The sequence below is a fragment of the Larus michahellis genome, chromosome 2, assembly GCF_964199755.1.
Source record: "Larus michahellis chromosome 2, bLarMic1.1, whole genome shotgun sequence".
Taxonomy (NCBI): Eukaryota; Metazoa; Chordata; class Aves; order Charadriiformes; family Laridae; genus Larus; species Larus michahellis.
The window spans coordinates 61,005,443-61,029,834 of record NC_133897.1 but is presented as its reverse complement, the minus strand read 5'-3'; the positions used below and the strand labels follow the sequence as shown (position 1 = coordinate 61,029,834).

The 24,392-nt window shown below is 36.3% G+C and overlaps 1 protein-coding gene across 3 annotated transcripts in view; it reads left to right on the top strand.

The window, feature by feature from the left end:
* EZH2 (enhancer of zeste 2 polycomb repressive complex 2 subunit) overlaps positions 1 to 24,392 on the top strand; it is a 50,782-nt gene that overhangs the window by 5,398 nt on the left and 20,992 nt on the right. Inside the window, exons 2-7 of one of the 3 annotated variants that reach the window (XM_074575649.1) lie at positions 15,778 to 15,901; positions 16,423 to 16,524; positions 19,475 to 19,591; positions 20,966 to 21,086; positions 23,323 to 23,466; positions 24,018 to 24,120. In XM_074575649.1, coding sequence (XP_074431750.1) covers positions 15,785 to 15,901; positions 16,423 to 16,524; positions 19,475 to 19,591; positions 20,966 to 21,086; positions 23,323 to 23,466; positions 24,018 to 24,120 — 704 coding nt within the window. In that variant the 5' untranslated portion in view covers positions 15,778 to 15,784. Of the gene's footprint in view, positions 1 to 15,777; positions 15,902 to 16,422; positions 16,552 to 19,474; positions 19,592 to 20,965; positions 21,087 to 23,322; positions 23,467 to 24,017; positions 24,121 to 24,392 lie in introns of all 3 variants that reach the window. The other 2 variants (XM_074575647.1, XM_074575646.1) reach the window with 2 other exon arrangements.

Genomic DNA, 24,392 nt, shown 5'->3' with positions numbered 1-24,392 from the left:
GGACAGCATAAAATCCATCCTTTGTGATAACTTCTGCCAGCTATATGTCCACTAGCTTGTACCATGTTCGTAGTGAATATTTATTACTAATATGCTCAGTGCAAAATTAAATCTACTGTTTAGCTATTGGAAGAGGAGATTGACATATGTTGTTTTATTCTTAAAATAGTTTAACCATTACTGGTGTTCAATCCATCATTGCTTTGAAACCAGGAGATATAATCAGTCCCAAAGCCTTACTGTTTGTAATTCTCTTCCACAGCCTAAGGGAGCGGATTTTTTTTGCAGGAGGGTGGTGGAGTTTTTTGGGTTTGTTTGTTGGGTTTTCTTTGTTGTTTTGGCTTGGGTTTTTTTGTTTTGATTTTAAGATAAAGTGTTCCTCATTGATTTTTCTCCATTAAGTCAAGCTTCTGGAAAAGTAGTCTCTCTGTTTTTCCATTTATAAGCAACATTTAATCTAATGTGCTAATGGATTAATCCGCATACATTTTATAGAATAGGGGTGCCATAGCTTAGATTCAGTTATTTTGAGGACTTTAAAATGAGAGTTGTGTAAATAACTCTTATGGTTGCTTTCATCATTTGAAGCTCATCTTGGAATTTCTCAGACAATTGGCAGATATCAGTTCAGCTCCAAAATTTGCCAGACTGTTCTACAATAAATTCTGCGTGCATGGAACTGTAATGTCTTTCAAAGTTTAGACTATTTGCCTATGCAGGGAAAGAAATATGAAATAGCAATTGAACCACTTAATTGTTGTGTGGCAGGGATTTTCCGTGGAGTGTGTGTTGCTTTTGCGTGTGTGGACTGAGCAGAAGAACCTGTGTCTATTTTAGAGTTTTTAGAGTAAAAAAGGTGTGTCCATAAAACAAGTTCGGGTGGAATAGTCAGTGCACTTGAAATTCACACCCTAAATTATTTTTCCTGTAGAGACATGCCTTAAGTGTTCCCAGCAAGTGTTACATTTTTTTTTTTTTTTTGCCAGATTTATCCAGGATATCAAAAAGCTAAATTTTAAGAGACTGAGGTGTTAGGCAACAGAGGTTATTTAGAATGCGTATGGGAGTCATCTAACCCCTCTGGGCATCTGTGAATGAGTGTGAAGGGAGAAATTCAGAGGTACACATTTGAACAACTCAAAGGTGAAGTTCAATTTTTATTCATAAAATTTTACTTTCTCCTGACAAATAGCCGGGCTTGGTCTTATGTAAGAAATGTGGCATGGCTTTAATGGTGACTTGTAAAATGCATGACCAAAATCGAGCTTGAAACTTTTTGTCGCTGCTTGGAGTTTTAAAACATTTTATTTTGTTTTTGATCCAAATAGTCTTACTCAGGCATGCAAACATACTTAAAAGTATTTATACATGCAGATATCCAAGTAAAAAGTAAATACTTGCATTACCTGCTGCACAGTGTGTGGCTGATGTTGCCCTAGCTGAAGTGTCAGTTGATTTCAGTTACTGCCAATTTTGGTTTGATCTTTAATATAAAATAGTTGGTTATGATCTCCTCATTCTCTCTTTCCCCCGCACCCCCACCCAAATGGAAGAGTACTTGAACTTGTTATTTTTATTTCCAAAAGAGTATTTTTCTAAAAGTGTCAAATGTTGAAATGTTCTGAAAGAAAGCAATAATATAGGGATTTTAGAAATTTTTTCTTTGAAATGGTTACTTTTACTCCTTTCAGTAATTATTTCATGTCTCTTTTTGCTTCTCTAAATCCTGAAGCTGTAGGGATACAGAGAAAAAAAATAATTTTTGAAGGGAAGAATACCTTTGGAAGTTGCAGGCTTGCATATATGGACTGGTCGAACACCCTAGTAAGGATTTATCTTCCTCTTTTAAGGGCTGCCTGAAAACAATTATACTATGTTACTTTTTCTGTTCTACTTTTGTATTTGTTTAAGGAAATGTATTGGAAATCTAATTGTTTATATTGAAACCTTATTTTGTTGTTAACAGACATAACAGTTTTATTTTTCTCTACTGAAGAGAATGAAACTGAGAAGTACCCATACCATTGTTTCTTGATGAGTAAATGTTCTAAATGAAGGACTCCCACAAAACAAGATAATGTCAAAATAAATCCAAAGGCTGTGTACTATTATGAAAAAAGTAATCAAACTGGTGCCCTCCTTCTTTATGTCTGGAAGAAAATCTGAAATAAGCTTGTTTTCTAGAACAGTTCTACTGTTGGATCTTACTCAGGTACTGCATGTTTAATCAACCTATAGTTAGTGCACAAAGCTTTTAAAATGATGGGGGGATTTTTGTCAAGACTAGGTGAGTCCTTGCTTTTTTTAAAATTTTTATTATTTAAATTTTTGAAGCAGATTGATTAAAATTATTTTAGATAATAAGAGCCACAGACAACTTTGGCTATAATTTCTGAAGTACTTATTTATAAACTCTGAGTTGCAAAGTTTTTTTTAAACATGCTGGCAGATAGGGTAAGGGGTGTTGAATACGCAGTAGTTGCTTTGCTAGTTGTCTAACCCAGAAAAATAAAAAATTCTAATGTAAAAACAGCAAGAAGATAAATTAAGATTCCTCATGTTTTTCCAGGAAGGAAAAGGGACTGAAGGAACATTTCCTTCTCTTTAATATCCAAGAGCTACTTGACTCCTCATTCGTCCCTTTCTTTCCTCCTTGTCCTTGGTGAAGAGTTGGAGTTTCTAGTATTTGCCTGGTCAGTTTATAATGGTGGTAGAAACTCAAGAAAAGACTTTTCAAGCAACATAGTGTTAAACTATCGATGTGAATGAACTGTTAGGGGAGAAAGCAAGAAATAAAATACCATGAGAGGCAAATTAATTTATTCTTTTTTTAAATCAGATGGGGAGCATGATTGAAGAAAATGTGAGTTCTGTGAGCCCTAAAGTTGACTTGTTTCCCTCCTGTCTTGTGTGTCAGTAACTGAACTGCTTTGATGTACTATGTGAGGTGAGCATTTCAAATAATAAGTGGTATGAGTTACAGTATGAATTGAGCACATCCAGAAATTGATCTGCAAGCGTAGGCATTTAGTACTCTCACAAGGAGATGAAAATTAAATGTCTAAAGGTGTCCTCAGGTGGGGACAGCGTGGCTGGATGCTCACTTTTCTTCAGTCAAAAGTAGCAAGGTATTTTCAGGCAGAGGACTTGGGCGCTTCTGTCAGTGTCTAGCTGCAAAAATGCTCATGCTGTCAGGAGGGAAATGATAGAAAAGGTGCAGGAATAACTGTCAGGTAAAAGTGGTTCTTTTTGTAGCAATGCCAGCATAAAGTAGTGGTGATGCTTGAAGGTGAAAGCCCTCTGGTCGTCCATATAATTTTTGTCTTGTATATTTGGGCAGTAATTGAGAAACTGTGTTTGAAAAGATTCATTTTACTGTTAAAAACAGACAAGGAAGGTAGATGTTGTGATCAAGGCAAGCAGAAGTCAGGAATGGGGAGGGAAAACCGGGACTCCTACCAAATCTGGAAATCGGGCTGAAGGTTAGAATGCCTAATATCTAAGATAGGAGCATTCCCTAGCAACATCTAGGAGTACAATGCAGGATTGTAGCTACTATAAAGTATATGTAACTATGTTACATACTCAAGCAGGGAGCAGGTATGGCAGTGAGTCTTCTGAACTGTGGCATTGCTTGGGTAGGGATTTGCTGCTATCTGTTGATACATGAGTGTCTGCAGCCTTAAGTGGTGTTTCTCCCTAATAATTGTTTCTGGTTTTCATGACTTCCCTGTTTTTGTTGGTTTGTTTTTTTTTTTTTTTTTATTTTATAAAATGTGAGTTCACACTGCAGCTTTTCATAATACCAGAGCACTTGCAGTCCCTCATGAATCTGTTGCAGAAAACATACATAACTTAATCTGTAAGACATGTTACGTTTGATTTGTTCGCCATTTGCATCAGAAGTTACTGTAGAGGATGTATGCAGAAGGATGCACCAGCCTTGTTATCATAGGAAAGCCAAAAATCAGCCGTTTAGAGGAAATTCTGATTATACTGATTAGCTCAGATACAAGGTATTGCCTATGTTATTATAATTGGGTAACCACTCCAACAAGTGTTTAGTTTGGGGAACAATATTGCAAATAAAAATATAGTCTTTACAGTTAAAAAGTTAGTTTGGTAGTAGTACATCTACAAATAAGTAGTTTGATTACATTAAATGTGTCATGAAACTGATTGTCGTTCATACAGCTGTAAGAGAAAAGGGTGTGTACAGTTATTTTATGACAGACATTGTGATCAAGGTAGTATGTGATGACCAAGTCTGAATTTGCTGCAAAATGGTGAATTTTTTTTTCTTTTTAAAGCCTCTTTTGAAAGAAGCTTAAATTCTTACTCAAGGTACAGAAAAGCTTCTCAGTAATCTTGAATATCCTGAAGTATCAATTGGTAGCCATTAACTGAAGAAGCTGCTGGGATAGTAACAAGGCCCAAAAAACATTGTCCTCAGGAAGAAATAATTGAGGAGGTACATCTTTTGAGTTGCGGGGAAGCAGGTCATAGAGTAGTTGTTTATTGTGAACATGTGTCCTGCTTGACTTGCTTATTGACATCTTCTAGAATGTGTTTAAATTTGTTTAAAAATCAAAAAAAGTAAAATTGAAATCTGAAACTCCCCCCTCCCCCCCCTCCAAAACAACCAACCATTTAATGTCTAGGCTCCTGATCTTAAGTACACCAAGCGTAAGGAAATGCTGTAGTCACTTAAACGACAGAAAGTAAAAGGTCTGAAAAGCGTGACATTTCAAAGGCACAAAGGTTGGGCTATAAGAGAAGCAGAACCCTATTAGGATAAGAAGACAACTAATTTGAAAAAGCATCCCTTTTAGGGTTTTTTATTTTAAACAAAATGGTAAGTTTGTGGAGAGTATGTAGCTCTCTACTTAGACTACATTCTTAATTAGTGAAGAGCTTTACAATCTGTCTTTTTTAATTACGATTTCTAAGAGGTAGAACTGAAGGCTCCAACTGTACTGTTAAACAGAGAAGGCCTCTTTCAAATGAACAAACGCATGGAATAGTAGTGGGAAGGAGTGTGTGAACTAACTAGTTGATGGAGTTGTTAAGAGACTGTAACATAACAAATGTTTCTACTGATTAGAACAATCAGTGATTACACACCAAACTGAAGCGTTCAGTCTGATGAAGATCGTGAGCATTTTAATTCACAAATTATTGTTCCCTTAATATTAGTGTTGTTTTCTGAATTGTGCCTGTAGCTGATTGAAATACCAAAAATTTTAGGATGCAGTGGTGATTGTTTTCATCTTCTGAAATATTAAACTGGAATTTAAAAGGCAAGCAAACTCCATAGCATCAGCTTTAAATATAGTGTCGTCCTTGGTTTTGAGATGACAGGCCCAGTTCAGATTTGTATTGTAGAATAGGTTAGGCTGGCAGGTACATCTAGAGGTCATTTGATCCAGTTTCACACTCAGGCAAGGCCAACACTTAAATTGTCTTTTCCACATGACTTTTAAAATGTTTTCAAGAACGGAGATTCTAGCACCTCTCTACTTAATGCATTCCTATACTGAACTGCTCTCACTGTGAAGAATTTTCTCCTTATATTGAAATAAAATCCCGTGCTGAGTCTTGTCTGTTGCCTCTTGTACTTTCATTTCACATAGATTAGCATGTCTCAGTAGAAGGGTTAGAACAGTGATGAACTACTGTGATGATCTGTGTTTAGCTCTTTGGGTAAGAAAGCATGCTGTTCAGGGAATTAATTCTTTTATGTATTGGTTGAAATTCTTGAAGTGACTAATCCAATTTTGATAAGGCCCAGAAATAGGCAAAACCATCACGCATGTTTTGAAGAGTCTGTTTAGGAGCTTGGGAGCCTACATGTAATATTCTTAAATAATTTTGTTAAGAATAACTAGAACAATCCTTGAAGCCTTAGACTTGTACTAATAATAGGACATGGAAAACAACCATTGTTAACTATTAATTTGAATATATGCAGTTGTGAATGGCTGTAGTGGGATGTATGAGGCAGAAGTAAATTGAACAAACCTACACTAACTGTTTGTTTGTTAGAGACATCTTATATTTGTCTTGCACTGGCAACTGTTGTAGACAAGTTACAAATGGTTGCTGCTGTTGTTTGCTACTGAGTACATCTTTTCAGAGCAATCTTTAGTTGATCTAGAGATAGCAGGAAACACGGTTCTTAAAGCTACTTGTGCAGAAGTAGTTTGCCACATTAGCTGCTTTGATTGTGCAAAGTCTTATAAAAGCAAAAATTACACAGTGTGAACAGTGTGTTTTACTTCATACAGAAGATAAGTGTTGTAGTCTAAGGCAAGTGGATGGTATGCTCTAATGGTTTGCTGACATTGACAGGGAGAGGCTTTGCTCCTTTCCCTGGACCCTCGTCGCATGGTGGTTGTTCTTCCCTGCCAGCTTGTGTGCTTATCAGGTAAGTGAATGTGCTGCTTAGTTTTGTTAAGTTAAAATGTTCTTCAAAGTTAAATTCTGTTAGGTAACTGTTAATAAGCTAGTAACCATTGATTATGTCAGAGAGGAGAGAGTGCACTGGCCTTGAAGTTGACAACTGTTCCAGCGGAGGCAAAGGTTCTAAGTTGCTGATACATAAAAAACCCCACAGTATTGTAGTGACAGACTACTACTTTGGAAGGGATTCCACTAACTGAAATGTATTTTAGTGTTGCAAATAGTAATTGCAAGTCACTAACTGTATCACAATAATAGGAGTTTAATTGTGATGAAGACTGCTCATAACAAAAACATGCCTATTTATAGCAGCAGACCTTCTGCTTTTGGCGCTGCCGTATTACCTGGAAAGCCTACAGCCATCATCAGTCTGTATTGGTGTTAGGGCTGACAGTAAAATGTCTTGGATGTGGTTGTTACCCACACTGCAATTGAAACATGGGCTTTTAGTTCTGCTTGCAAGCATTTTTCTGCTAACTTGAGGGGAAGGAAGAGGAAGTACTCTGAGATTTGGACACTTGCTTTCACACACAGACATTACTCTTCAATTTGGGGTTATGGCATTGGTACATCTAAGCCATCGATGGTTCTCCTTACATCAAGTTTGTTAAAATTAATAGTTTTGTCTTTGACAATAGCTTGTATAACAGTTTCCATCTCTTGAGTAGTCAACGACATTCTTGCAGAACATGAAATCTCGTTAGAGTTGATCATGAGTGTTTTATTAACCTACATCATCCACAATCACTGAAGCCCATAAGAGTGAGGAAGGACAGATGAGCTGTTTAGAGTTACCTGCTTAGATCAGTTCATGAACTGATCAATTTCTTTTAGATACCGCCAAACAGAGACCAATAGAGGTTAAGCCTTTGTAGGCCAATATAAGTCTGCCCCGAGAGTGCCACAGCTGGCGTAGATGGCTTAGTAAATGTTTCTGGTTTCTGGTTGTTAAGAATAATTTTTCCCTACTGGTAAAACTGCGTGGCAGAGACATGACATAGCTTGTGTGTTTATTTTCTGGACTGTTCAGACAGTTTGTTTTTTTCCTGACCTAGTTTGATTAACAGAATCATAAGCACTTAAGCTCTCACAGTAGAGAAGGCTGAGTAGAGGTGGAAATGAGTGACCAGGGACCACTGATACAGCAGACAGATGATGTCTTTTCCAGGTAAAACTACACCAAATAGCATTTGAGGAGGGCAGTTGAACTGATGGCAGCATTTGATGTAAGTTCTCTTTCTAAATTTAAGCATCTTTTAATGATGCAGAACTTCAGCATATGGAGTAAAAACATGATGTAAATTTTTAAAGCATAGATAAGTATTTTTAGATATTCTTTATTAAAAAATAGGTTAAACTGCACTGTAAACTTAAAATACCACATTTCTATGATATAGAATAGTAAAAAACACAGCACAGTTTACTCCCATCTATTTCTCTGTGACTACTTCTGTAAAAGAATAAATGTGCTGTAGTTTTTGTAGTGAAATTAATAAACTATGTTAATCTTTCCTATGTTGTTGTATTTCAGAGCTAGAGATTTTTACTAGTCAGTCTAGCTTGCTATCTGAAATACCCAAGCTGACAGTGGCCTTGGGAATATTTTTCTTCCCATGGAAATAAGAATGTGCTATTTTACATAGATAAGTTTGAAAGAAAACCATGTTTTGTTTTGCTTCAGAAAATCCAGAAAGTAGAGAGGCAAATAACTACAAAACTTGTAGGCACATGGTTTTTTGTGTCTGCTGATAGCACAGGTAAAAAGCCCTTCGAGGTGCTAGGAGTGTCATTTCCCCCCCCACCCCACCCCTCAGCTGGCATAACATGATGTGGAAATAGTTAGCAGCTCTGAAATCACAGCAGTGAACAATTTTTCTTACTTAGCCCAAGAGGTGCTGTTAACAAAAGTTTGGTATAAATGAAGGAGACAGATCTGGCAGATTACAGCATTAATTTATAATTAACTTTCAAATCAAGTTTGGTTTTTTTTTCAAGTCTGGCAATATGTATGTGTTTTATTGATAATTTATTTTCAGGTGCTTGATAATTGTAATATGAGTCTACTGGAAACTGCTTACTCTGGGGAGGTTTAGGATAGGTTCATGTGTCTTGCATTTAAAGTGCATGAAGTAAAATACTAAAAGTAAATTTCTAAGAGTTCCTAAGTAATAAAGTTTACTTTAACGTAGGTAAAAATACTTAGCTGCAGTTGAACAATCATTTCATTGTATTGTGCTGTGTAAAATCCTGTAACATAAGAGAACTTGAGGTTTTTTTGTGAGGTGGTTTTGGAAAGTTAGCAACTTTACATCTAAGCTTAATGCATTGATTTTTTTTTTTTTAATTGAGATATATTCCCTTTTTGTTTGTTTGTTTTCTAGAAAGTATTGCATTTTTTGCAGATTTATGGAAAAATCTTGTTAATCCCTTCTGTTGCTAAAATTCTGCTTTTTCAGTTGGACACGAAAGTTGTCCTAAATTCTGCTGCCCCAGAAAAAATTTATTTTGAGGAAAATCATAGAAGGGTGTAGTGGGGTGTGGTTCAGTTTGTTTTTGTTGTTGTTTTTTGTTTGTTTTTTAACTAAAGCCCAAGCTTTGTAGATGTTTGAAGAAGTTCAGTGATGACTTCAGATAGTGTTTAAGATGTAATAATTTCTTCATTAGTAAGATTGCATATGTTCAGGCTGACCTATATACTGTCTGGGTCTGGTAACAGCTTACAGTTAAAGAGCATGCCTGCCGCTCCAGAGCAAACTGATGTATAAAACCAGTGCCTGTTTGTGGTGTAATTGCCTGTGCTAGTTTTTCCCTAGTGTTGGTCTGAATTTCTAACAAATCCTTCCTCTTTATAGTTGTGCACAGGAAGTCACAGTTGTGGATGGGATCATCAAAATGATCTGTGTTTCAGAAAACAAACAATCACAAAATTGAGCTTTTATTTATTGCTGGTCCGTTTAATCCAGTTTACCATGTATCCCTTTGAGATGAGTGGCTGCAGCTCAGTGAGCAGTATTGGGGTGAGAATAAAGAGTTGGGACGGGTAGGACGACTGTAAGATGCTATCGCTGCTGACAAAATTTCTTAGATGAATACCTTTACTGTATAGTGTTGAATCTAAATTAATATGTTTATGGTATCTGAAGTGGCAGATCATGAAGCCAGCTCAGGTGCATGCTTTGAGTTTACCGGTGCATCCAGTCCAGAGAACTTAGTGGAAGTACGTCACTGTTCACAGCTCTGTGGGCATGCAAACGGTAAGGTAGAAGAGGTTGAGAAGCACCGTGATGTAGTTCGTTGAGCAGAGCCATGCAGTTAAATATATTCCTTTAGAGCTTAAGCTTCTGAGAAGCAAATGTGATAGCATTTGCATTTGGCTTTATGGGAGGTAGAAGTAGTACTTCCCTGCTACCTGCCCCCCCAGCTGAATTCTTTTATTCCTTCATTACTCTAGCCAACAAAAACCATGATGAATTATTTTATTGTTCAGTTTGTATCAGGTTGCGTATGCAGTTTCTCTGTTGGGTTTTATATTCTCCCCCTGTCCTGTGTTGAAACTGTTGGTTCAGAGTGCTCTGAAGTGCAGTATTGTATCAGTGTATGCATATATTTAAAGTATATTAATAACTTTTTGGGTATAGATTAATTAATGAAAAAGAATTGAGAAGTTCTACTGTACACAGTATGTTTTAATTCATAACTATGTCCAAGCAGAAATCCTGAGTAGAGGGAAGATAACATAATATTGTTACAGTTTAAAATATTGTCTAACATTAAGCACAATTACAAACTAATAGCATTCTTTTAAAGGAATGCTATTCTTTTAACCCCCTCATTTGTTCTCCCATGCTTTCCAGTTTGATAATTTTCATTTATTTATTTTTTTTCCTGAAATTTTGCACGGTAGCCAGAGGAGCTTAAATATAGTCTTTGACAGAAGTATGACTGCTTGACTAGACTGCCTGATTTAGAGAATTATCTGTGTGCTTGCCTGTCACTGGTGGATATTGCCAGAAAGATGGAAGAAAAATAGGGTATTGTCTTTAAATAAAGCTATTTCTATGCTCTGTAGGCAAAACAGGACCAATTTGAGCTGAAATTTTTCTACACTTTTTTTTCTTGTTGTGAGTTCTAGATGTATTGTACATGCTTTGGCTGATGAAAGTAAGTATTGGCTAATATAAGCTTATAGGCATCAAGTTTCTTTAAAACTTGTAAAGATTGTGAATCTTGTACGTAACTTCATAATGAAATGCTCAGCAAAGTTTTTTAAAACACAAACGTATATGCTCTAGGACACTGCCATTTTTTGTTGTTTTTCATTTCCCATTATGCAGGCATGAGTAGAAACTGAAAAAAATAGATATGTGTTTCTTTTTATTTTCTTGTAAGGTTTTTTAAAAAATCAGTATTTAGGTGGGTTCAGTGCATCTCATTCCAAATACCACGGTTCAAAGTCCTTATTGGTCAAAGAGGCGTTGATTTTGTTATTTTTCTTGTATTTTATGGTGGTCTGTTTAGAATTACATTGGTCCTCTCATTAGTATAATTATCTAATGTCCAGTTCTACCCATGCACTTACTATACTATGCATGGCTATACTCCGTATCTCAGGGAATTAGGTATCTGTAATATTACAAGTAATGGAAAAATCTGGATGGCATGAGAGCTGGCGAGCAGAGTATAGCAGTGCCCAGCTGTACGTATGGAATAGGCAGTGTGGGGTCACTTCAGTTCTGGAGTGCTGTGCTCTGGGAGGGCTGGCTGGATTAAGTACAGCTTTGGACCTAAGGTATTAAGCCTTTGCATTTAAGTGTGGCACATGCATCTCTTTGCTTGCCGTGGTGTCGGGGTAATTGTCCAGTCTGGAATGAGACAGTCCATCTGCCTGTGGCTGTATCAGGTTGACACTAGAATTGCTTGGGATGTCTTGCCACACTTCCCAGTGTTCCCTCTTCTGCAAAGAGGGTGCAGGGAGTTAGGGCAAGATTTCCTTCCTCAGTGTGATGCCAGGTAAGGTATGGCAAGGTTAGCTCTGGTTCTGCATGGAAAAGTCGTTTTGCGCTTTCGAGATGAGCTGTCGCTAGAAACAGTATAACTGCTTTAGAGTTATGCTTGCTTTATTGTATCCATTTTGGAGATGAGATAATCTGCCTTTAACTAACCGAGTTGACTGCTACATAGTCTCTTTCTTTTGGACAAAATTTGTCAGGACTGGGATCTTTAGCAGTTAGATGGTTTCTGTAGGCCCTTTGTATGAACAGGATGAAAAAATGGGAAAGAAAAAGTTTTTAAAACAATAGAAACAGCTAGCAGGATTCAGAAGGGGAAATGGGGACAGAGACAAGGGACGTGGCCTGGAGGCTCTCAGAACCACACCATTGCACTAAGACAATCCAGTATCATGTTTTTATTTATTAAAGGGAAACTGTTTAACATTATGCTATCTTCTTAAGACAGGCTTAACTATTCTTAGACAGATGGAGTTTAGCTTGTCCCACTTGTGCTACTGTAGGGAATATTCTGAAACTTTATATGAAAAACTGACTAGTTCCGACAAATGGATCTTAAAATTCACTAGTTTTTCTGCTCTGCAATCCTAGCTACATATCCCATACAACAAAAGTCAATGAAAATGTATAAGCTTTTTTCTTGTTTAGCAAAGTGAAAACTGTGTAGTTTGTCACAGCTCAGAGTACTTACGAATGTGAACAGCAGAAACAGTGAAAGAAAGTGATTTGGTAAAATTTTTCTTACATGTGGGTAGTAGTGGAAGTGGACCAATAGCAGACTTGAAACAGCATCTACAGTCCTGAATTTGCTGCAGAGACTGACTTTATGTTGGTGCTTCCCTGAAGTCTTTTAATTCTCCAAATTACTTTTCCTTTCGGGGATGGAGGTAGTGTCCAGCAGCTTTCTGTAAGAGTTCAGCTTTCTGTCTCATTTTTTACTCCCCCAGCCCTGACCCAACATGAGCTGTCCTTGTCTGTGAAACTTGTCCAGTTTCTCAAGTTTAGTTTCTTAAATGTATAGTTTTGGGAGCAACCTTTGAATTGACACTACAAGTTGTCAGTGGCATTTGGCTATAGTCCTAATGTGAAGACAATGGATCGATTACACTGAGAATTAACTCTGTCTGCTATGAATACACTCTTCTGTCCCTACCCCCCACCTTGATTTGGTCATCCTCCCCCCCTTCCCCCCCCCCAGCACATTTTCTTCTGAGATTAGGGACAGAAAAACAAATGCCTCTTACCACAGTACATGTGTTAACACTGTAATTCTACTTTGGTGATGTTCAACTGCCCAGAAACATACAAATATGGTTTACTTGGTTTGAAAAACCACTGCTCAAAATCAGAATTAATTTATTAGTTTTCGGGGATTTTAAGTAATATTTTACAAACATGCATCCAGGAGACTTTGCTTTTTTCTTAGCTGTATTTTTTCTGTAACCTGTATGTGCATATGCTGTCTTTCCACTCAATGCTTTTTCTCTTAATACGGACTTGCCATTTAAGAGGCTGTTTCTAATTTGTTTATACATATTTTACTTAATATACTGTGTATCTCACTGACTGTTGCACACTAACATTATTACTTTATCTAAAAGAGCTTTTCCTTGATATCACTTGACATAAGTAACAGTGCATTTTTTCATTTTCTATGGTGTGTTATTTGGTGCTTCAAACATTAAATTGTTGTCGATGTTGTGCCCCAGATAGTAGCTTGGAACTAGTGTGAGAGTGTTCTTGTAAGTCCCGTTTGCTTTCAGATGAATGACTTTGAGTGTGCATAAGTTATGCTGTTTTAAAAGGAAGTATTTATCTTCCTATCATATCTAATTTTTCTTACCATTTTAATACAACAGGTAACAATGACATTCATTACTGGAAAAATCGAATTGATTGGGTTTGTTTAGTCGATGGGGATATATTTCTCTCAGGTCTTAAATCCTTGTTTGTGGGGTCTTCTGGGGGCTATATTTCAGTCATATGAAAGAAAGGTGGGAATTATGTTGGGTTTTGTTCGTTTGTTTTTGTTGTTGTTTTCAATCTAATTACATATGATTTCCATATAGATCTGCTTTTGATGAGCAGGGCTTATGTAGCAATTTAATTTTAGTTAAGAAAGCTTTTCTTAAGACTGAGTCATTTGTTATTCTCCAGGAAACTAGAATAAGGAGGGCTGTGGTTGAATGCAGTATTAGAGTAAGTAAACATAATCTGTGTTTTGTTTTTATGGGATATGCTACTTCAGTATTGTCAGATGAGCTTTCATTTATCTTTTGAATTCATTGGTACTTTTTCCATGTCTTTTGGCTGTGCCATAACTGAAGTGATTTTAATGTTCTGTAATTACTTACAAATTGAGATTCTGTCTTTCTGTTATTTAATGATACTTATTCTGTGTCTACTTTATTTCCAGTTAGTGGGATGTTTTTCCATATTTTTGCTTTGCTTAGTTTAGCATATAATGATGTACTTCATAGTGCTTTTATGCTGTTCTGAAATCAATATCGTAGTGCACTTTGAATCACTGACTGTCTTTACTGTGCTCTAACATGAATGGTCTAGGACTTTTTTTTTTAATTATTATTTTACTTTTTACCTCTTTTTCTTGTAACCACTGGTGTTGTGGCAAATGAGATACAGGTGGAATCTAGTTGCTGTCTTGAGGTATGGAAGCAGAGCAACTGTATTTGACACTTTGCTCTAACTCTAACTCCCTGTGCTGGTTCTCCTCCTCCCCCTCTGTCTAGTCAGTTGCTTTGGGCATTCTTTGAAACTTATGTATGTGCTTTGCTTTTTTTTCTTCAAAGGATACTTCCCATGATTTGGGTCATCAATTGTACCATTGGTTTGTTGATTTATTTTCATTCTAAATCTAAAAACTCATCAATTTTTCTTACAAAATATGATTTAATATCTTGCATAAAAATGGGTGTCAGGCTCTCATAGACTATTCCGTTTTGTTCAATGTAAATGTGTTCAGTGTAAATAAAGGCATAGTATTGAGAATAAACAGGTTCTGTATTAATTCCCCCACAATCATCATGAAGCCTAGTAGAAATTAAATCTGACCTGTACAAAACTGCTGAAAATATATCTCTACCTCCAGCAGCAAAGACCTTTCAATAGCCTGGATAAAGCTGTACTCATGACTGTCAGGGGAGTTGTGGTGTGGGACAGGGGAGGTAGCACTGGGCATTCGACTCCAGCCTGAAGAAGACACCTCTGTTCATGTTTACCTACCTTGGTAATTAGAAGGGCTGGAATTGTTTCTGCTCAAATTGATTATGCTTGTTTGAGAATGTATCAGCCTTGGGCAACTGGACGTTTCAGCTTTCCAGTTCACGATGGCTATTGTGAATGCTATTTTGAGCTATTCAGTGAAATACTGTAGGTTGTTACAGTGCAACTGTTGAGAGGAAGCCAGTCTTCGATGTAGTGGTTTTGTTTCAGGATGCTGTCAAAATAGTTGTTGCCAGCAAAGTCGCAGCATACGGTCTTCGATTTTGAAAAATGCTGAGCAGATTGGCATATTCTAGCAACGCTTTTGGATTATAATGTAAAAATACAACTTCATTGCCAACAGTCCCGTAACATAAAAATCAAGCACTTGGTACTAGGAGGGTTATCAATAAAAGTGGAATCAGTTTCGTGTTTGCAGTCAGCTGGACACTGGGTTTCTGTAGAATGCTTGCGAAGAGAGCAAGGTCTCTTATTCTGGATGTTTCATAACTCTCTCTGTCTGAATTTCTCGAACTTTTTGACATCGGAGTGGTTGGGTAGGAGGACTGTACTTGGGGTAGCTCTCTGCACTTGAAATCAACTCTAGAAGCATATTCTAGGAGTTGGTATCTTACAAGAGGAGGAAATCTGTGTGGAGGAAAAAGTTTGTGTGCCATGAACATAGCTGTCCAGAACTTAATTTACAAGACTGCTTGCAAGGATTCCAGTTTGTATCTTTGCAGTAGGAATCTTGATTTGTTCCACTTCACCCCTTTAAATCCATCAGGTACCTTTTTGTATAGAGGCATTAGAAGTGCTTAAAGCAAATGTGAATGGTCCCACTGATTTGTAATTAAAATTATTGTTTTCCTATGTCTGTCACTTAAGTATGTTGATTTTCTTCGTTTTTTTTCTGGTTGGATTGGGATGGTATTGCAAGTGTCTGATTGAAAGGAATTAAAGGAATTAGATATGAAAGGTATTAAAGGAATGTCTCTATGCTACCTAACTTCACTCTAAGTTCTTCTGTAAGCAGCGGCATCTGTCAGATTTGATAATATTAATATGACACTGTGTCTTGTAGGATAATCATGGGTCAAACCGGAAAAAAATCTGAGAAGGGACCAATTTGTTGGCGAAAACGTGTGAAATCAGAATATATGAGACTGAGGCAGCTCAAGAGGTTCCGACGCGCAGATGAAGTAAAGGTATGTCATCTTTTGGTTCTCTTGCTTAAAAAATTATACAAAAATCCATTTTATTCTGAAGTATGAGTTGTCCTGCAGTTAACACCTGCAATAACAGTTTCATTAAACGCTTTGTTAACATACTGAAAACTTGTCTTAACTCTGTGATCTTATAAGCAGGTATGATACATTTATATGTGATTGAATCAGGCATGAATCGGAAGACACTGTGGAGAGCAAGTATGGTGACTTCCTTAGCCATATGCTCTTTCTGATTCCATTTAGAATTTAATTCTATGCTAAACCTCTGAGTCTCTAAACATGAGAACATGTTTGAGTCATAGAAAGGAATAACGAACTATATTGAGCCTCACTGACATTTAGGCAAAATTTGGACAGTTGAGTTTTCAGCACTTTTCTTTTTTTACACTGTCTGGTTTTGTTTATTTTTTTGGTAAATGTTATAATGCCTTAAGATGCTAGCAGGTGAATTTAGTGTCTTTGATTTATTTGTAATGTTTACAATTGTGATTAATTTTTAGAGTATGTTTAATTCTAATCGTCAGAAGATACTGGAAAGAACTGAAATTTTAAATCAAGAATGGAAACAACGTAGGATACAGCCTGTTCACATCATGACTTCTGTGAGCTCATTGCGCGGGACCAGGGAGGTTGGTTAACATGTGTTGTGGTAATTCCACTTACAAGGTTGTTAGCACATTTTTGTTTTATTACTGGGAAGCTGGCTGTTCTTTATTTTTTTTTCCAGCATGACATGACTTGGCAGCTAAATATTTTTTGTATGAATCTCTTAAATAATTTATTTATTATTTATTTACATCATATGACTTCTGGAAAGCAATGAATAGGTAGCAGGCTACCTAGCTTTGTACAACACACAAAAATGAAACTTCTTTATTTCTGATAATATGTGAATCATACCTCAGCATCCTTTAATCAAACTGTTTTGTCTCGCTGATATTGGGAGTTTAATCTTGCTCCTATTGGAGTTGACCCCGGTGGCGCAAATGAGTAGTTACTTTGGTTCTTACTGAGTTAAAGCACGTGAAAGTTGTGAACATACCCACTTGACAAAGTCTTCTTTATAGTGATCAGTCATTTAACCACAATGGTTCTAAAAAAAAAGTGTTAGTTAAGTTGATGCACCCTTGTGTTGCACAAGTGGGCTAATTTGTGAAAAACAATTCCATGATGGTGATGCAATTTGAGCACCTAAACCGTCTTTCTTGTTGGTAGCTTGAACAGTGGTTTAAGCCTACTCCGACTTTCTATATTCAGCCCAGGTTAATTTATCTTCTTTCTCAGTTGCTCTTTAGGCATTTCTCCAAACTAAGCCAGTTTGAAGATGTTTCACGTGTAATAATCTGAAAAGCCAACTCTTTTCAGTAGGATGAGAATGAAAAGACTTTACTGTGAATAGGTTAAAAAACCCAAACCAAAACACTTTCTTCAAGAAAATTTGTCAGAATTTCCTTTTCCTAAAATTTTAGTGGGCAACTGCGGGGGCGGTATGTCACAGAGGTGCAGCTGTGTGCATGCATGTTCGAATGCAAACAGGCAAGGACCTTTGAGTGTTTTCCTTTCAACATGATTGAATATGCAATTACTCATGTACAGCTCTATACCTACTATATAGCACTGTAGGATCAGAACTTCTGATAATAATTGACACAGGTACATGTACAATTTTAACTTTTTTTTTTTTAGTAAAAGATCATTCCTCACCACCTCACCATTCCTTTTTCTTTTTCCTTTTTTTCTTAAGCTTGATTCACTATTCTTTTATGTTAATTTCCCTGCCTGAATTGATTTCCTGCCTGAATTGATAGAGCACACTAATTACTGCATTCAAATCCAGTCTCTGTCTCATGAATCAGAACGCTAATGCTTGATTTAAGATTGCCATAATTTATAGTGAGAGAAGTGAGACAAAGAAATGGTGGGGTTTTTAAAAGATTACTTTAAAATCTTTTTTTTCTGAATGTCCTGAATTTCTTCAGAGTAACATGGGGCATTGGTTTAGTGACCTGATGGAAAGGTTTTGTGAGAGCCTTCATATGTTTAGTGAAGACTGCAGGGCATTGCTGGTAACGTAGGTTTTCTCCAATGGCTAGTCTAGACAGCATCAACCAGAGACCATAACATGGCCTGTGCTAGCCTAATAAACATTAAGCTGAGTTCCATATCAAAACAATGGGGCACCATAACTGAGACTTAGTACCAAACGCTTTGAGTCATTTTGACATAGCTCATTTGTCAACCTGAGACTTCTAGTTCCAAAGATAAAGTAATTATTTTTTAATTTTGTATTTTTCTTTAAAAATACATGAAAAATATGCTAGATGGCTGCTAGCTAGAAATTTAAACATTAACCTGAAATGGGAATAAAGTTCTAGTATAGGACAGTGTCTTGAGTCTTGATATACACAGCAGAAATCTAATTTCATTTGCTGCAGATTAAAAAGAAAATAAATAAATCTGGCTTGTGTCATTCTACCGGGGTACTGTCTCTGTATACTGTTTGTTACATTACTTTGTGTATTTCTTTAGAAATGTGAAGCTCTGTTCATCTTTCCCTTCTGGAAAGGAGAAAGATCTTTTGTCTCCACTTCCTTTTTTCCTTTCAGGTAGCTATGATAGCTGTTCTAAACTTTGTTTTACCTACCTCCAAATCCTCTTTGTTGTACTTTCCCTAGCTTTGTATGTTCCTGTCTGCTTTTGTTTGTAACTTTTTTCAGAGTTCTTCATACTGCTGTCCAAGTATTTGAGAAAAGTTGATCTGTGTCTGTTAACTGTTGAATAGATGCAAGAATAACCTTGAAGATGTCTGTATTTCTATGGCATATTTATCTTTTAGAGGCTACATAAACCTCTGAATCTCAAAAAAAAAAAAAAGAAAAAAAAGTGCTGTAGCAGAAAAATTCATTGACGTGTCCAGAGGTGCATATTAAGAATTAATTTTTATTTTTCCATTGTAAGCAGTGAGCATAATCAAAGGCTTGAGGATAGGATTAAGATAAACAGACAATAGTGGGGAAGCAGGGCAGGAATTAACAAGACATATGGAGGATTTATTTCCATAAGATGTCTTGCTGGCATTAAAGTAAAAATTTATTTTTTTTAACTAAATAATACATGATTTCTGCAGTGTATTGATCCGAAGCCAGGGGAATTCAGTTGCCTCTCTGATGGCTTGAGTAAATACTCTAACGTCAGCGCAGCAGCAACAGCTACTAAATCTGTTTTGAGATACCAAACATAATTTGTATTGTAGGCTGAATAGTCTGAGTAAAATACTATCACAGCCACTTAATATTAAGTGGAAAAAAAACCATCATGATCTATTAGCAAAGGTATTGACATAGAAATAATTCTTGCGTCTTTTTTTTTTCCCTGCTAAACCTATTCTTACTATTATGCCCTAAAAATCTGATGCATATTTCAAAGGCTGATACGGCTAATTTTGACAAACACTTTGGATTTTGTACATTGTAGAGTGTTCTTCTGTGATTATTTTTTTTCTTTTTGTTTCTGATGTTGCTATGTAAGTATAACTTCAACCTCTTATTTCAGTGCTCTGTCACCAGTGACATAGATTTTCCAAAGCAAGTCATCCCACTGAAGACTCTCAATGCTGTTGCTTCTGTGCCTATAATGTATTCTTGGTCTCCCCTTCAACAAAATTTTATGGTGAGTTTAAAAAAAGTGCTGGGAGGACAAGTGTATGGAGAAAAGGGAGGGGTTAATTTTAGAAATAAACCAGCGAAAATCTGTTGCCAGTTACCCTCCCTATCTTTTTGGTATTGGTAATGAGGCAGTAATAATCAGAAACAGGATCCCTCAAATAATTTTTTTTTAAAAAAGTAACTTTGGTTGCAAACTAAACTTCTGTCCTCAGTGAACCTAAGTATCTCTAAAACCTTGCTGTAAAGAGACCCTAAGTTTATTTAATTCAGGTGATCAATTGTCTTGTATGGCATTTAACAAATAGAGATTTATTTGAAAGCATATAACTAGTGTAATGAGAAAAGAGGGATATGAATGTAAGGCAATCGACAAATGTACCTGTGGCAGAATAGTAATTCTTAAGGAATAAGGAAAACTTAATCCTTAAATTGTCTTCCCACATAATGGTCATTCTTATATAGCAATTGAGGATAGCCTTTTCTTCTGATTAGCTTCACTGTATGCAGAAGCCATAATGTTAGATTTCTGATGTAGGTATTTAACTTATTTGAAAAGCTTAGTTTATTACAAATCTTTGTCACATCATTTTGTATATGATCACCTTTGCTGATTGGTTATTATGATAGTAATCGTAGCAAAGTGATTTAAGTAACCAGTTTTATCAGTATATGTACGGAGTTCTTCCACACATTTTTCTACTTGCTTTCAATTTATCAGTGTTTGGATATTTGCACTGGTGCAGAATCATGATCAGCAGGAAAGTTTATATTTATTTTCTTAACAATAGAAGGTTTTTCTGTAGTATTGGAAGATACAAGCTGAGTATCAAGGTCCCTGAATACTACTGATAAAACATGGGAGTATTAATGCATTTAGTCTATACTCAGATAAAAAAAAATACAGTGGAGTTCAGATTGAATTGTGAGGCAAGTTTCTGTCCTTGCTGTTTAGGCAACTTGAATTTAGAGTGGTTTTGTATCATATTTTCTTATCTCTGGCAAAGCAATGAAGGGGTGGTTTCCATTGCCTGTTACTGTGGAAGAGAAACAAGGAAGGGAGAATGAACTTATCAAATGCAAGCTTCCCAAAGCTAGGTAGCTTACTGCATTTCAATAGTAGAATCTTTGTGGAAACACTGCTAACCTTAATGTTAGGAGCTAATGTCAGTATCTTGAACCAGTCATCACTAGTGCCAAAAACTGTTGAACACAGATGAGGGTTTTGTTTTATCTATCTTGTTAATGGTAAATGTGCTGAAGCAGGGAAGCCAATTAGTTAACTGATAGCTAGACGCTTGCAGATTGTGAAAATAGCGATGCAGAAATGGTCAATTGAAAATGCAATTTAAAATTGTTTGGTTATGACTGTTGTTACTAGGTAGAGGATGAAACTGTTTTACATAACATTCCATATATGGGAGATGAAGTGCTTGACCAGGATGGTACCTTTATTGAAGAACTGATCAAGAACTATGATGGGAAAGTGCATGGAGACAGAGGTGAGCCCAAACACTCAGGTATACTAATCACTTCTTCCTACATAAATAATTGTTGTCAGTGTTGCTTGTTAAGGCCTGATGCTTGATTGTTACAGTAGTATCTCTAGAATCCCTACATTGTCTAAGCATTGGGTATAACAGACTTCCTTAATTAAATATATTGCTTTGCATTTTCGTAAGGCTGCAAAGGGTTATAGTAGTAGTATGGAGAGGTTAAACACATTAACTTTTTCCCTAGACCATGCAGCGATTCGTCATAATGCCTATGTGCAACTTGGACAGCTTTAGGCTCAGAGGTTTGGAATGTCCCTATGTGTGTCCTGCCTAGCAGAAAGTTTTAGAAGTATGCAAAATTTTGATAATGACAGCACTCATGAACGTGATTTGATAGAATAATCTCTTGTGGATTTTGTTTTTTGTCTGTTTTTTTTTTTTCTTTAAGGAAATTATTAGCTACGTAAAAACCTCGTATCTATAAGTCAGCTTACGGAGCAAAGCTGTATACTTCTGTTGGTAAACTATATATATGTATTCTTAGGTGCAGTTTACCTGTTATTCTGTGTGGGAGCTGGACTATATGTGATGTCATCTGTCTCTTAGTTTGCTAAAGTCTCAGTGAAGTGCAACCTTTCACTTGCTCTATTTGCTCACTCAGAACTGGCTTATACAAGCTTGAACTTTACAGTTGTAAACGTTTCTCTGACTACTCTGCTTCCTCCTTCACAGAAACGTTACCAACACCCCCTCAAACCCCCAAATGGGGAATAATTTCTTAAAATTGATTGTATTCCTGTTAATGCTGCTGTGACTGAGAAAGAGAACTACATTTTTGAGTGCGTTGTGTGCCACTCATGAATGTTAAGCCTGAGATTCAATAATAAATGCTACTCAGTCCTAAACCAGTCTTGTTAATGTCCTCAGGATAGCTGGTGCCTTTATATTTCATGAGGAATATGAAATATATCATGGGGGTTTGCCTTTGGATATTTTTACAAATGTACTGATTGCTGACATCCTTCTCAGAGAACTGGTTATGTCTAAATGGTGACATTGCTAGTAAATGTCTTCTATTATTGATTTAATCTATTATTAAATGAGTCTAGCTTTAAAATTAATCTTGTTTCACTGTCTTGAGTCCCAGGTTTATGATGGCACTTACTGTTATTATGGGTCCTTCAAAACTGCATATTGAAAGTAGAAAGATGGTTTTTTAGTCTCCCAATAACTAATATTCTTGTGTGACTGTAAGTAAGTGTAAATGCTGTGGGAATCTGTAATCCAGAGGCACTCCCATGTAGGAGTCAGAATTGTAACACTAGCTCTGTAATTGAACTTTTGGGAGAGAAATTCATATACACACAGGTTATTATATTAAGAGTTCTGTTTAACACATCCAAATGAAGTACCTGCCTGCCTTTATTGTCTACATAGGAATAAAACTTAGTTTCCTTCAAGTTAGTTTGACATCCAACCTCAGTCCAGGTTCAGAAGGATGGTGATAAGCGCTGTGGTTCCTACACAGTTCACGGTTATTTTTTGAAAAATAACAGTAGTCTCTGTCAACACTCACTATGATTTTCCTCTCTGCAGAAATGCATTATTGTCTATCTGTGCTGCCCTCTGAATTTCACAGCAGAATATAAGCTAATAAGCAGATATATGCAGCATTGTATCCTTCAGTTTTCTCTTGAAATTTTTGTATATAACTGTATTCTTTTTTTATCGCTTTGTCAGTGGGGTCTATAGTGGGGAAGTAGATGCTATGGAACTACCAACCAAAAGTCTCTCTGGAGATTTCCTAGCTGTCCAAGGATAGCTTCATAAATTGTTAGCGTGCATTTCCAGGCTGGCTTAACCCTACCATGTTGGAATTGGCATTCTGGCATAAAATCTCTTCAATAGTCTAGCTAGTAAGTAGTTTTTTTATCTTCCAAGGAAGAGAGATTTATTTATGTCTACTGGTATGAAGCACAGGGAGTTGGTTAAAAAAAAAAAATAAAAAAAAAAATTTCAACAAGTTTCCTTCTCCCCTTTGCGGTTGTCAGTCTAAGAAATAAATACTGAGTATTTTTAACTCTTCTCAGTTCATACATTGAAACTAAGAGGGGAAAAATACAAAATTGTTTTTCATAAATTGCAGCATTTACTATAATTTCATTAAAGTGTAGGGAGGATTAAAAATACTACATATATACCTTGTGCTTTTCTGTTCACTCCCAATTTTGCTGAATTTCAGAATGTGGATTTATCAATGATGAAATATTTGTTGAGCTGGTCAATGCACTTGGTCAATATAGTGATGATGAAGATGATGATGATGGAGATGACAATCCTGATGAAAGAGATGACAAGCAAAAAGATCGGGAAGGTAACAGGATGGGTATGTTTGTCTGCAGACTTCAAAAATTAAGACCAAAAAACCCTTTAATCACTCGATAAATTTGTTCAAACCCTTCTACTTGATAGATTTCAGGTCTGAAGCAGCATCACTTTTTTCATCATTTCCTTTGCCATTTAGTTCAAGAGTTGCACAGAGAATACTACGAAAGGTGCTTTTGCCAATTTTTGTTTATCTGCATACTGACACAGTCAAATGCACCAAAAATCAGTCAAGTATCTGTCTAATAAATGCTTTGGTGCCTCTCAGAAAATGAAATATTCTGAAGTAGGCAGAGTTCTGAATTGCCATCTCCATCTGCTGGTGAAATAATGGTTTCTCCAAATTTTACTAGTAGAGTTCTCTTGGCAGGAGAGATCACTTAATGCAGTTTAAGTTTTCTTTAATTTAGAAATAAAAACCTTTGCTGCTTTTTTTTTTATTGGGACTTCTGGTGAAGTACCCCTTTCTCTGAACACCTTCTTGAAAGCAGCAAAGGAGCAGAAATATATATTTTGTTTGTTTGTTTTCCGAATCTTTTGCTTCCTTGACAGAGAAAGAAAGCCACCCACCTCGGAGATTTCCTTCTGACAAGATATTTGAAGCCATTTCCTCAATGTTTCCAGACAAGGGTACAGCAGAAGAATTGAAAGAGAAGTAAGAATTTCTTAGGATATATTGCTGCGTTGCTTTACGAAACAAAGATTCTTTGACTTTATTAAATATTTGTTGATTAGGAATAGTCCCCCTTGCAGCTAGGTTCTGTGGCAGTTGTGTAACTTCTGCAGGTGATACTTGAAGGGAATTGGCTGTTCCCACCGAGTCAAACAATATAGAGGTGTTTATTAGCCTTCCTTTCAAACTATTGAAAAGTGAGTGTTTGCATGTGTTTAAAAATCTGTTATTTTTTTGAGGTGGTAAAATAAAAG